The sequence below is a fragment of the Panthera pardus genome, unplaced genomic scaffold (genome assembly GCF_024362965.1).
Source record: "Panthera pardus isolate Hobbes unplaced genomic scaffold, ASM2436296v1 HiC_scaffold_13, whole genome shotgun sequence".
NCBI classification, from domain to species: domain Eukaryota; kingdom Metazoa; phylum Chordata; class Mammalia; order Carnivora; family Felidae; genus Panthera; species Panthera pardus.
The window spans coordinates 201,125,487-201,138,186 of NW_026526688.1; the positions used below are offsets into that span (position 1 = coordinate 201,125,487).

General features: G+C 63.3%; 1 protein-coding gene across 2 annotated transcripts in view; it reads left to right on the forward strand.

The window, feature by feature from the left end:
• The window catches only part of SORCS2 (sortilin related VPS10 domain containing receptor 2), a 461,158-nt gene that overhangs the window by 424,671 nt on the left and 23,787 nt on the right, over window positions 1-12,700 (forward strand). For both annotated transcript variants that reach the window (XM_019453778.2, XM_019453779.2), the window contains exons 13-17: window positions 2,915-3,006; window positions 3,899-4,006; window positions 8,657-8,777; window positions 9,734-9,867; window positions 10,601-10,729. In XM_019453778.2, coding sequence (XP_019309323.2) covers window positions 2,915-3,006; window positions 3,899-4,006; window positions 8,657-8,777; window positions 9,734-9,867; window positions 10,601-10,729 — 584 coding nt within the window. The remainder of the gene's footprint in view (window positions 1-2,914; window positions 3,007-3,898; window positions 4,007-8,656; window positions 8,778-9,733; window positions 9,868-10,600; window positions 10,730-12,700) is intronic.

Sequence of the window (12,700 nt, forward strand, 5' to 3'; positions counted from 1 at the left end):
CTGCTGGATGAGTGAACAGTTGGGGTGGAAAAGTATGGATGTTTCTTCCGCACGGTATCCTAAAATCCGCAGACCGTCCCCTCCCTCATCCAGGAAACTCTACCTCTGTTAATGTGGCCTCCAGCAGCACACTTATCCCAAGCACCGTTAAGATTGAGGACCCCAGGTGCACCCACTCCTCTGACCCCTGCGGGTGGGGGGGGGCTGTGAGTCCAGGGAGGGTGCCCGGCAGGGGCGTGTCCGCGGGGCACCCAAGTTAGTGCTGTGAGCCCCCACTGCAGCCTGCAGCCTCGTTGCACACAAAACACAGCCTGTCCTCCCACTGCGGGTGTCCCGCTCATGGAGACAGGAGGCCGTGGACTGAGTCAAGGTGGGCGCTGGGTCCGAGAGCCGGGGTCTACCCTGGATTCGCCAGACAAGCCACCGGGTGTCTCTGAACCTCTGGCCCCTCTTTGGAAGATGGGAAGATAACCTCTGAGCGTGGTTGCCACTAACGGGACCCTGGATGCACAGCAGGGGCCACCGTGGCCACCACCCCGCGCCCGTCCTCATCCCCCTCCCCCACGCCACCTGCACACGTGTTTAAAAACTAGTTCATAGACACCCAGCCCCCTCTCCGGGCTCTCCTGGAAAAGCTGGCCCACGTTTCGGCAGGGCGCTTGGAGCCGGCCCCCGCCTGGCCCGCCTCGCTCGTGCAAGGTGCCCACCGGCGTCCTAGAGGCCCCTGATGGGTGGCAACCGTCCCCGGCAGGGAGGGGCTCACCCACGCTTGGCCCTGTAGGTTCCCCTTCTCTGGGTCATTTTGCCTGGCCTGACATCCTCCGGCTGCAGACATGAAGTAGGGGAGAGAGCGCGGGCTCTGGGGTTCATCTGCTGACTTCCCACCATTTCTTACACGGGGCCTTTCTTCTTTATTCAAGCCGGAGTGTTTCCTAGAGAACTCCTATGAGCAATGGGAAACACCGGCAGGACTGTGGAGAAGGTGAAAATATCTGGGGAAGGGTTTCGTAGACCAGGGGGACAGCACGTGCAAAGGGCCTGTGGTGTGTTCAGGGAAAGGCACCCAGGGTGGCTGATGTGTGGGGGCAGGAGGACGTAGGCAGGGGCATCTCCTGCAGAGGCCTGGAGGCCATGAAAGGGTTTGGGTGGGATTCTGAAGGCCGTGGCGGGCCACTGGAAGGTTCTGGTAAAATTTTACATTCCTGACGTGAGGGGCATCTTCTCTGCATCCTCCCCACCGCGTCCTGCCGGGTCTGGGAAAATCCAGCCTTCACGTGAGGAAAGACTCAAGTTGGAGGGGCGGGAAGAAGGTGCCGTCCGATGTTCTTTGGGCGGTTCCCCCGTTCCTACGCGCTCATTTGTCCTAGAACGTTCCCTCTCCGAGTCAGGGAGTTTTCCGGGTCTGTCTGCCCAGGCCAGAGCAGGTGCAGCCGCGGGACCGAGGGGCCCGCTGAGCCCGGCCTGTTCCGGCCTCACCGGGCACTGAGTGGGTCGTATCACCGCCGGCTCGGCCCTGCCCTCCCTGGCTCACGAGAAGCGTCCCCAGGCCCCAAGCTGCCCGTGCGGGCGGGAGGCGTGGCCAGCCCCCTCGCCAAGGGCTCACTGAGACCCTGGGCAGCTGGCACGGAGGAGCGGGCTGGCCCAGGTGAGGGGCTGGGGAGGGGTGGGGGGTCCCGGCTCTTTCCCGACTCCCCCCGAGTTCCCTGCGCTCCCGCCACAGAACCACAGGTCCTGACGGCCGACGGGGTGGGAGGTGAGTGGGCTCCGTGAGGGGGCCGCTTCTGGGAGAGGTGCAGGGTGAGCGACGGGACAGGGGATGCCGGGGGGGGTCCAGACCCTTGCTCGCCGTTTGGATCCTGTGCTCACAGAAGATCTAGCGCAGGCCCTTTGCGACCTGGCCTGACCCACCTGCCTGCTGTGAGGTCCTGGCATGCACCGCCCCACCCCAGGCCTCAGCTTCCTCATCTGCGAAATGGGACCCGATCCCAGGGCCACCGGGGTTATCTCCCCCTGTGTGAACCCTGTCCAGGGCGCCAGGCCTTTTGTCACCTGAAGACGTAGCGGCCACTCATTCATTCATTCACTCTCTTACTCACTCATTCATTCATTCATTCGGTCATCCATCCCCCACACAAGCTCCGCCCCCAGCTCTGAGCTGAGCCCCAAGGACCACAAAGATGACTCAGAGGCAGGCCCTGCCTGGGCCAAGCTCCCTGGCTGGAGGAGACAATGACAAATAGTGTAGTTGGTGCTGAGGCTGTGGGCCCAGAGGCACTCCCCACCCGGCCTGGCTTCAGGGAGGGCTTCCTGGAGGAGGCAGCATTTGAGCTGAGTCTTTTTAAAAAAATGTTTTTTCTTTAATGTTTTATTTATTTTTGAGAGAGAGACAGACAGAGAGAATGAGCAGGGGAGGGGCAGAGACAGAGGGAGACACAGAATCCGAACCAGGCTCCAGGCTCTGAGCTGTCAGCACGGAGCCCGATGCGGGGCTCGAACTCACAGAGCTGTGAGATCATGACCGGAGCCGAAGTCGGACGTTCAACCGACTGAGCCACCCAGGAGTCCCTTGAGCTGAGCCTTAATGTCAAATTGGGGTTTACTTGTCCTAAACGCTCTGCTGACTTCCGTGATTTCTTTCCCGACGTCACGCGTCCCCGTACAGGTGCGTGAGCTTTCCCCGCAGAGGGCCGGCTTCCTGCGCGTTTATCTGCAACTTAATCTCTCGCGTCACTCGTCTAGAAACTGCCACGCTCGTTCGTTCAGGCCATGCGCACTGAGTCTGGGGGGTGCCGGAGAGCATGGGTGGGGGCCCGGGGGACACGGGGAGCCCTGGGCCAGCTTCCTGGGGCTGCGTGAGGACACCTCTGCCCCCAGAGAGTGACCCACCCTCAGAGCGTGGCCTGCCTCTCTGCAGGTGTTCGAGGAGGAGCACCACGTCCTCTACCTGGACCACGGCGGCGTGATCGCAGCCATCAAGGACACCTCCATCCCCTTGAAGATCCTCAAGTAATGCCATGGGGGCCCAGCTCGGGGAGGGGGCATTGCAGGGTGGGTGGGGTTCCTCCAGCTGGGAGCTGCCCCCGGCTGCGCCTGGGGACACAAAGAAACAGGGAATGGCAGCACAGTAGGGTCCGCATTGGGGGGGGAGGTGGTCGGGGCAGAGGAAGACTTGGGGCTGTGGGCCCGGAGGAGGCCCCCATCCCGGCCTGGGGGAGCAAGGAGGGCTTCCCAGAGGAGGTGACTTTCAAGCAGCAACAAGAGTTAGTCCCGTGGAGGAGGCAGGGCCAGGCAAGGAAGCCGGCAGCGTGTGTCCAGGTGAGAACAGGTTTGGATGGGCTTCTGACATCTAAGGGGCAGTTGTGGGGAAAGGAGGGCAGGCGTGAACTCTGGACTCGGAGGGCAGAGAAGGCAGAGCCGGGGGAGCTGCTCGGAAGCCAGTATCACTTTAGTCTGAAAAGCAGTTTTCTGCGTTGCAAGCCGGTGGCACCGTGATATGATGAGTTGGGAGGCAGCACGCCCCTGTCCCTGGCCTGGCAACGCCTGGGCTGGGCTCAGGCACCGGGGGTGGGGGTGGGGGCTGACCTGGACGCTCCAAGCCCAGACGACTGCAATCCAGGGGCTGAAAAGCAGCTGCAGCGTCCCCAGAAGTCACGCCCAGAACGCCTCAGCTGTGCTGTTACTAAGGAGATGCGGGTGCTGCTTGGGGCCGGCGGGCGGCTGCTGTGCCCCCGGGGAGGGGTGCAGGTGCGGCCCGGACCTCTTCTCCCAGCCCCCTCGGCTGGGCAGCACTGGCCCCCCCGGGCTGGGGCAGGGCTGGATCCAGCAGGGCAGCTGGGCCTGGCCCCAGGGAGTGCTCCCGCCCGCCTGCCTGCGGTGGTGACGCCCCTTCTCCTGGCAGGTTCAGTGTGGACGAGGGCCTCACCTGGAGCACGCACAACTTCACCAGCACCTCCGTGTTTGTGGACGGGCTCCTGAGCGAGCCGGGGGACGAGACGCTGGTCATGACGTGAGTGCCCACGGCAGGGGGCGGGCAGGTCCCAGCCGACCCCCAGGGGGACCTTGCTGCTCCGAGGCGCGTTCAACACCGGCCTCCCCACCCCCTCCCTGGCCTCCTCAGCCCATGTCCACCCTCACACCTGCCTCCTTGTCTCTTACTGTCCACGGTTCCTGTCATCCCGGGGGACGTCCACCACCTGCCCAGGATCGCCTGGCCGGTGAGGCTTTGAAGCCAGTCAAGGGCCAATTCTGGGCCACCTGCCCCAGGCTGCCTCTGGAGCTACCCTCCTCCTCCCCCTCCTCCCCCTTCCTCCTCCCCTTCTTGTCCCTCCTCCTCCCCCTCCTCCCCCTTCCTCCTCCCCTTCTTGTCCCTCCTCCTCCCCCTCCTCCCCCTTCCTCTTCCCCCTCTTGTCCCTCTTCCACCCCTCCTCCCCCTCCTCCCCACTTCCTCCTCCACTCCTCCTCCCCCTCCTCCCCCTCCTCCTCCCCCCTTTCTCCTCCTCCTCCCCCCTTTCTCCTCCTCCTCCCCCTTCCTCCTCCCCCTTCCTCCTTCCCCTCTTGTCCCTCCTCCTCCCCCTCTTGTCCCTCCTCCACCCCTCCTCCCCCCTTCCTCCTCCTCCCCCTCCCTCCTCCCCCTCCCTCCTGCCCCTCCTCCCCTTCCTCCTCCCCCTCTTGTCCCTCCTCCTCCCCCTTCCTCCTCCCCCTCTTGTCCCTCCTCCTCCCCCTTCCTCCTTCCCCTCTTGTCCCTCCTCCTCCCCCTTTGTCCCTCCTCCACCCCTCCTCCCCCCTTCCTCCTCCTCCTCCACCCCTCCTCCTCCTCCTCCTTCTTCTTCCTTCCCTCCTCCCCTTCCTCCTCCCCCTCCTCCTTCTTCTTCCTTCCCTTCTCCTCCCCCTCCTCCCCTTCCTCCTCCACCTCCTCCTTCTTATTCCTCCCCTTCTCCTCCCCCTCCTACCTCCCCCTTCCACCTCCCCTCTTGTCCCTCCTCCACCCCTCCTCCCCCCTTCTGCTCCTCCTCCCCTTCCTCTTGCCCCTCTTATCCCTCCTCCTCCCCCTCTTGTCCCTCCTCCACCCCTCCTCCCTTCTCCTCCCCTTCCTCCTCCCCCTTCTCCCCTCTTCCTCCTCCCCCACTTGTCCCTCCTCCCCTTCCTCTTCCTCCCCCTCCTCCTTCTCCCCCTCCCCCTCCTCCTCTCCTCCATCATCATTATCATGAACTCATGGCACCTGGAAGGGCTCAGAGGCACGCTGTGCAGAGTTGACCTGACGCCCAGATGGGCCCATGCGGGGCAGGGCCAGGCCGGGGCCCGGGTCAGGCGGGGCCTTGAGGCCACAGGGAGAGCTCACCCCACTCCGGGCCAAACGCTGCACTAGGGACCGTGATCCCTGTTGGGATCTGAGAGGCTGGGCCTGAAACAGTTGCCCGGGGCCTGACTGCTCCCACCCAGACACCGGGGAAAGTGGGGTCGGGCCCTGGAAGGCTCCTTCCTGGCCAGTCTGACCTCCCGGGGGCTCGTTCAGGCAGAGCTGACCCACAGGCCGGGCCAGGGCCTGACACACTGCATTTCTACCAGCTGCCTCCTTCCTACGTGTGCCTGGCCGCACTTGGGGCGACACAGCAGGGCTCTGTGCCCTCTTCTTGCCTTGTATTGATGACGCCTGTACTGGGGAGACCGAGGGTCCCCAAAATGCACGCCTACCCAACACCTGTGACTTTCTTTGGACATGGGGTCTTGGCAGATGTGATCGGCTGGGACGAGGTCACGGTGCAGTAGTCGGGGGGCGGGGGGGCCCTAACCCCACGACCTTATGGGGGGGAGGGAGGCCGACAGACACGCAGGGAGAGCGTGACCGGGAGGTGGAGACTGGAGGCCACAACCCCAGGACTGCCAGGCCGGAAGAGGCAGGAAGGACCCTCCCCCAGAGTCTGTGGCGGAGCCCCACCCTGCAGACACCAAAACTTCCCACTTATGGCTTCCAGGCTTCGTTGTTCGCGGCCCTCGTTCGTGGAAGCTGGTTAGGGCCCCGCATGCTTCCCTGCTTGGCTCGGGGCCGGGGCGCCTGGGCCGTGAGCACCAGTCTCTGCGGTCAGCCTCCCTAGCTCTTGCCTCTTTCTCCCCAGTGGGCTCCCCAAGGCGGGGCAGGGGACAGGGACAGGCAGGGGAAGGGACAGCGCCTCCCCCCGCTGACCAGGCCCACCTGGCTCCACACCACAGAGGCCACGTAGGCCAGCCCTCCCGTGGTCTGCAACGTGCCGCCCGCTGTCCCCGGGCGCCGAGGACCCCGAGGACCCCCGGAGCTGGTGGTCCACTGGGCAGACCAAACAGAAGAGTGGCACACGTCCTCACCGGTGGGACGGAGGCTGGCTTACCAGGGCCAGCCGGGGGTGGGGGTGGGGAAGGGCCGCACAGGGCTCCAGCTGCGTCTTGGGCGTTTGGGAGCAGCTGACCTTGAACTGGGACGGGATGGCTAAGTCACGGGCTGGAGGACGAGCCGTGGGCTGAGCAGGAGCAGTGCCTTCCCACGTCGTGATCGGGACCGGCCCTGCCCTGGCTCCAGCATTCCTGGAGCAGACAGGCCCGGCCAGGACAGCGCCCGGCGGCCTGACCCCTCCCCTGCCCGCTCAGCCCGCGGTGGCCGTGCGCCCCGTGGCAGGCACGGATTTACCGCCTGGGAGCGATGCCCCGGCTGGACTCCCTGGAAGCGTCTGGTTAGTTAATTAACAGCTCACACTCCCGTCTGCCCTCCCAGCTCACGGTGGGGCCCCCACGCTGCCGCGACCTCATCGGCTCTCCCCCTGGCTGCGACGGGCCGGGCACTCACGCTTCTGAACACCCCAGAGAGGCCCGTGCAGATGAGCCCCCAGCCTCAGGCCTAAGCTGGCGGGAAGTTGCCCGGAAAGCACACTGCCGCCCGCCCCACCCAGGCCTGCCGGGCTGTCCGGTCCCTTCGTTAGTGGGAGGTTCTCCCTTAAAGAGATTATCTCCCTACTGAGACTGTTTAAGTAACCCGCCAGGCAGGCTTTGTTTGGGAGACAGGAGACCAGGGGACTGACCGCAGGGGAAGGTCAAGGCCGGGACAGAGGGAGGCTCAGGGACCTCGAACACCAGAGGAGGCCCCTGAACCAGCCTGGAGAGGCGGGAGTTTCATCCGTAAGACGAAGATAATAGTTGTCTACTTCGTGGGACTGTTTTGGGGAGCAGAGAAATCGCTGCGTGTGCCGGCACCCTGCACAAACCATTGCTAACCTACCATCACTCCTGAAAAGGCCAGGGCCGCCGTCCCCGTTTTAAAGCCAAGGAGGATGGGGTACAGAGGGAGTGAACCTGCCCAAGGTCACAGACGTAGGAAACGGGGCACGAACCCAGGCCTGGATCAGAGCCGCCCTGTGAAAGCAAAAGCCTTCTTCAAATATCAGCCTCGGACATTCAGGAGCCAGCCATCATGGGCCCAAGAAAACACTCCCACACATTTCTCCTCTGCCATTCTGGAGTGGGATCAGCATCCTTTCAGATCACGATTGACCTTCCCCAAGTATCTGGTCCCTGTCAGCATGCATGGAAGGGGACTGAGTCCAACAGGGCGTATCACCTCCCCCACCCGGGTGCTCGACCTCTGGTAATACGTCCCAAATGCTGCAGGCTGGACTAGAGAAGGATCAAGGACGTGCAGGCTGGGCCCCCTCCTCTGTGGTGGCATTTGGAGCCCAAGTGTGGGGTATCACAGGGAAGCCCCTGAAATAGCAGCCTTTGCAAAGACGGAGGGATTTGGGTACACAGTGGGTACTCAGCAGATGACTCCTGAGTGCTGACGGAGAGGAAATGGCCCAAAAGGGCTGGGTGACCTTGGGCAAGCTACTCAACCTCTCTGCGCCTCAGTCTCCCTTTCTGGAAAATAGCCGTGAACTCCTCTCACGAGGCTGTGGCGAGGATTAGACCAGACAGCATATATGGAGCCCCAGCACATCACGGGTGCCCCGTGAAGGTCTGGCCTCCGGAGAGCACCCAGGGTGCTCCACTGCCCCGCTTCCTCCGCTCGCCAAGGCTGGGGCCACGTGGTGGGCGGGAGAGGAGCACAAGGCTGAGGTCCTTCCCATCCTGCCGCTGTGAGTCGGCGTGCCGACTCCTTACTCCGGATTGCCGGCAGTGCCTGGAAAAACAGCCTGTGGCCCGGTTCGGTAGAGCCGGGGTCTGGGGCGCAGACCACCCCCCCCCCCCCGCCCCCTGCACGGTGAGGCTGACGGAGGCGGGAAACGCACCGCCACAGCCACCTGACCTCCCGTCATTCTGCAGCACACAAGCAAGGACCGTGGGAGGCTATGGAAGGGCCCGGGGGCTGCTGGGAGCCGGGGCTCCTGTCACTGCACCCACTTCCTGGGTTATTGGCGGGGGGGGGGGGGGACGTGTGGGATGACCCCCACGCGTGCAATCCGGGAGCCACCGACGATGCAGGATGATGGTGGGGATACCAAGGCCAGGACCACATGCCTGCAGCCGGCTGGGCGCGGTGCTGGTGGGGGGCGGGGGTCCGGGACTCTGGCCCCCGGGATGGCTCAGCCAGGGCCGGGAGGTGTCGCCGAGGCCCGCAGCGGAGGTGGCTGGCACCCCGAGTCGGGACGGGCCGGCTCGGGTGATTTCCCTCCCTTCCCTCCTCCTCCCTCCGCAGCGTCTTCGGCCACATCAGCTTCCGCTCAGACTGGGAGCTCGTCAAGGTGGACTTTCGGCCCTCGTTCTCCAGGCAGTGCGGTGAGGAAGACTACGGCTCCTGGCACCTCAGCGACCTGAAGGTGGGCCGGGGCGCAGGCGGGGAGGGCCCCCTCTGCCTGGCCATCCCCCCCCCGCCGGCACGGCCCCAGGAACCTGACCTGCCGGACGGCTTCCCAGAACCCCGGCGGCCCCGGACGTCCAGTCCTTCTGCCGGGTTCTCCGGCCGCCTCGTGGGGCCCGGGCTGCTCCGGGCTTGGGTCTGCAGCCGGGCTCAGGGGACCGCAGGCCCCGACCCCACCGCGGAGCCCGTGCGCTTGGGATCCGGGAGCCGTCGTAAGATGGGAGGGCAACACAGTGCCTGCATCGTGTATTACCCAATGCCCCACTGGGGCATGGGGCAGCCCCACCCCATAATCTCAAGCACGCAAATGTTTCTAGAACAAATAATGGGACAGTCGCACTAAGTGAAATAAATGAGGGCTGGAAACGGCCCCTGCAGCCCAGACCAGGTTGTGCTGCCCGAGGCGTGACGGGGAAGCTCGGGGTTTCAGCATGGGCGGCTCTCGCACCTGCCACGTCACCCTGCCCGTCGCAGGGAGGGGGCGGCGCCTGTTGGGAGGACGGGCTGAGGACTGGCTGTGTGTCCACCTGTGCCCTGAGGGCCGTGGCTCCTCCCAGCTCCTGCACCGGGCGTGCACCACGAGGGCCGGGGGCAGGGGACACGGAGAAACTCAACAGACGCCTGCTCTCCTGGTCTCCAGCCGCCCTGTGACCCCAGGGGGAGCTTGTACGCTGTGGGGGCTCAGTGGATGCTTGTGGGTTGGGATGGGAGGGAGGCTGCCCCAGCTTGACCTCAGCCACGCCACTTGCTCTTCCGGGCCTCGGTTTCCCCATCTGTGAAAGGGGACACTGCCTTGGTGGCCGCCTGGGGGTTGAGAATCAGCTATTTTCGGGGAAGGACAAGATCAGCAGCCCCAGACAACGGAGAGCGGTCGACCCTTCTCGGCCAGCTCCTTACGCCGCGCTCCCGCTGCAGGGTGACCGCTGCATCATGGGCCAGCAGAGAAGTTTCCGGAAGAGAAAGCCCACGTCCTGGTGCGTCAAGGGGAAGAGCTTCACGTCTGCACTGGAGGCCCGGGTGTGCCGGTGCCGGGAGTCAGACTTCCTCTGGTGAGGACCGCACCCGACACGGGCCTCTCAGGCGTCCTAGGCAGCTTCACGCGGTGGCAGCCACCGCCACCCAGCGCGGGTCTGAGTCACGCTCCTCCTGCTGCCTTATTCTGTGCGTTAGAGCCAAGACTCAGTCCAGCGGCGTCACGGAAGGGCGTTAAAGAACTCACGGGCACGCGTGCACAACTACGCCGGGGCCCGCTCACAGGTGGGAGGGGATGCCAGGAATAGGGGAGGGCATCCCGGGGGCGAGCGGCGCCCACCCAGCCCTTCTCCGACTTCCAGAGTCTGGTTCACAAAGCTTCTGGCCCATCATCTGCCTCCCTGGCCGTCCTTACCCCTTGCCCTCCAGCTCCCCCTTGCGCGCTGGCCACCTGGCCTTGTACCTCCCTGCACCAGCACTGAAGGGGCCCCCTGCGTGGTGCCCCTCCCCTCCCTTTCCCTGCCTGTCCACTGCTCTGCCGCTCTTTCTTTGAGATTCAGTGCACCTCCTCCAGGCAGCCCTCCGGGACACCCACGCTGGGCTCAGTGTTCTCTTATGAGTTCCCAGAATCCCCTCTGCATCCCTTCTCACCTGGAACGTAACTGTTTTCAGGCTGGACAGGGCTGTATGGACTTGCCTGTGTGTCCCCACAAATGGGTGCATAGCAGGCCCTTGCTGTGAGGTCCCCACCCCCAAACTGGCTCCCGTCCCCTCCCGGGCCTGCCTCCTGACTGCTGTTCTCTCCTCCAGCGACTACGGATTTGAGCGCTCTCCCTCCTCGGGGTCTGATGCCAACAAGTGTTTTGCCAACTTCTGGTTTAACCCCCTGTCCCCGCCAGATGACTGTGTTCTGGGCCAGACCTACACCAGCAGCCTCGGGTGAGTGTGGCCCAGGACTCTCCGTGTCGCTCCCCGGGGCAGAGCCACAGAAAGAGAGGTCGGCTGAGGCTGTCCTATTTGCTGGGCTCCCGAGACTTCAACCCGGGCACCAACCCCGCAGGGTGTCCAATCTGAGCCCACGTGGGGCAGCATCAGGGAGAGAGTGTGCTTTGAGCTGGCCCAGAACTGAGAAGAGAAGTGACAGGCACGTGAAACGACAGACCCGCAGGTTGGGAGGCCCCGAGACACTCTGTTTCCCTTTGAGGAAGTCGTGAGCGGGAAGAGAACCTCAGGGGACTTAATAGAAAATCCCCGTTAGGACCCTTGGGGGAGGGGGAGGGACAGGACAGCACTTGAGGAAGCAGGACTGGAAGTTGCAAGCTTTGGCCTCAGTGGCATAAACTCCACCATCTGTCCATCCGTCCAGCCATGTACCCATCATCCCTCCACCCACCCATCCATCCATCCTTCCATCCTTCTGTCCAGCCATGTACCCATCATCCCTCCACCCATCTATCCATCCATCCTTCCGTCCAGCCATGTACCCATCATCCCTCCACCCACCTATCCATCCGTCCTTCCATCCTTCTGTCCAGCCATGTACCCATCATCCCTCCACCCATCTATCCATCCATCCTTCTGTCCAGCCATGTACCCATCATCCCTCCACCCATCTATCCATCCATCCTTCCGTCCAGCCACGTACCCATCATCCCTCCACCCATGTATCCATCCATCCTTCCGTCCAGCCACGTACCCATCATCCCTCCACCCACCTATCCATCCGTCCTTCTATCCTTCCGTCCAGCCATGTACCCATCATCCCTCCACCCACCTATCCATCTGTCCTTCCATCCTTCTGTCCAGCCATGTACCCATCATCCCTCCACCCATCTATCCATCCATCCTTCCGTCCAGCCATGTACCCATCATCCCTCCACCCACCCATCCATCCGTCCTTCCATCCTTCCGTCCAACCATGTACCCATCATCCCTCCACCCACCTATCCATCCATCCTTCCGTCCAGCCATGTACCCATCATCCCTCCACCCACCTATCCATCCGTCCTTCCATCCTTCTGTCCAGCCATGTACCCATCATCCCTCCACCCATCTATCCATCCATCCTTCCGTCCAGCCATGTACCCATCATCCCTCCACCCACCTATCCATCCGTCCTTCCATCCTTCTGTCCAGCCATGTACCCATCATCCCTCCACCCATCTATCCATCCATCCTTCCGTCCAGCCATGTACCCATCATCCCTCCACCCACCTATCCATCCGTCCTTCCATCCTTCTGTCCAGCCATGTACCCATCATCCCTCCACCCATCTATCCATCCATCCTTCTGTCCAGCCATGTACCCATCATCCCTCCACCCATCTATCCATCCATCCTTCCGTCCAGCCATGTACCCATCATCCCTCCACCCAGCTATCCATCCATCCTTCCGTCCAGCCACGTACCCATCATCCCTCCACCCACCTATCCATCCGTCCTTCCATCCTTCCATCCTTCCCCCGTCCATTCACCTGTCCATATCCCTTCCTTCCCTCCCCCCAGCAGTGCCAGCCTCTCTGGTGCACCCACTAGGGTTTGGCAAGCAGAGACTCCTGTCTGAAGGGTCAGCGCCAGGTCCCACATCAAGGGTGAAGGGTTGCACTCTGGGCAGTAAGGTGCTGGGTGTGGGTAGATCTTAGAGTGTAGTTTCTTCTAAATTACTCCAGTGTGTTTTGCATGATAAACCTCTGAATGTGTACTCAGTGGCTGAGCTGTGGGGGCAGGAGGGGCCACCAGACCCAGGGGGGTGGGCATATCCAGGCACTTTGCCAATGATGCTAGTTTTAGGGGCCCCGAGTCCGGGTGTGGCCTGAGGGAGTTTCACAGTCAGCAAGTCAGATGATGCCACCCCTGCCGTGGTTTGCCCGGGGTCTCCTAAAAGGTTTACCAGAGCCCATGGGTCTCTGCC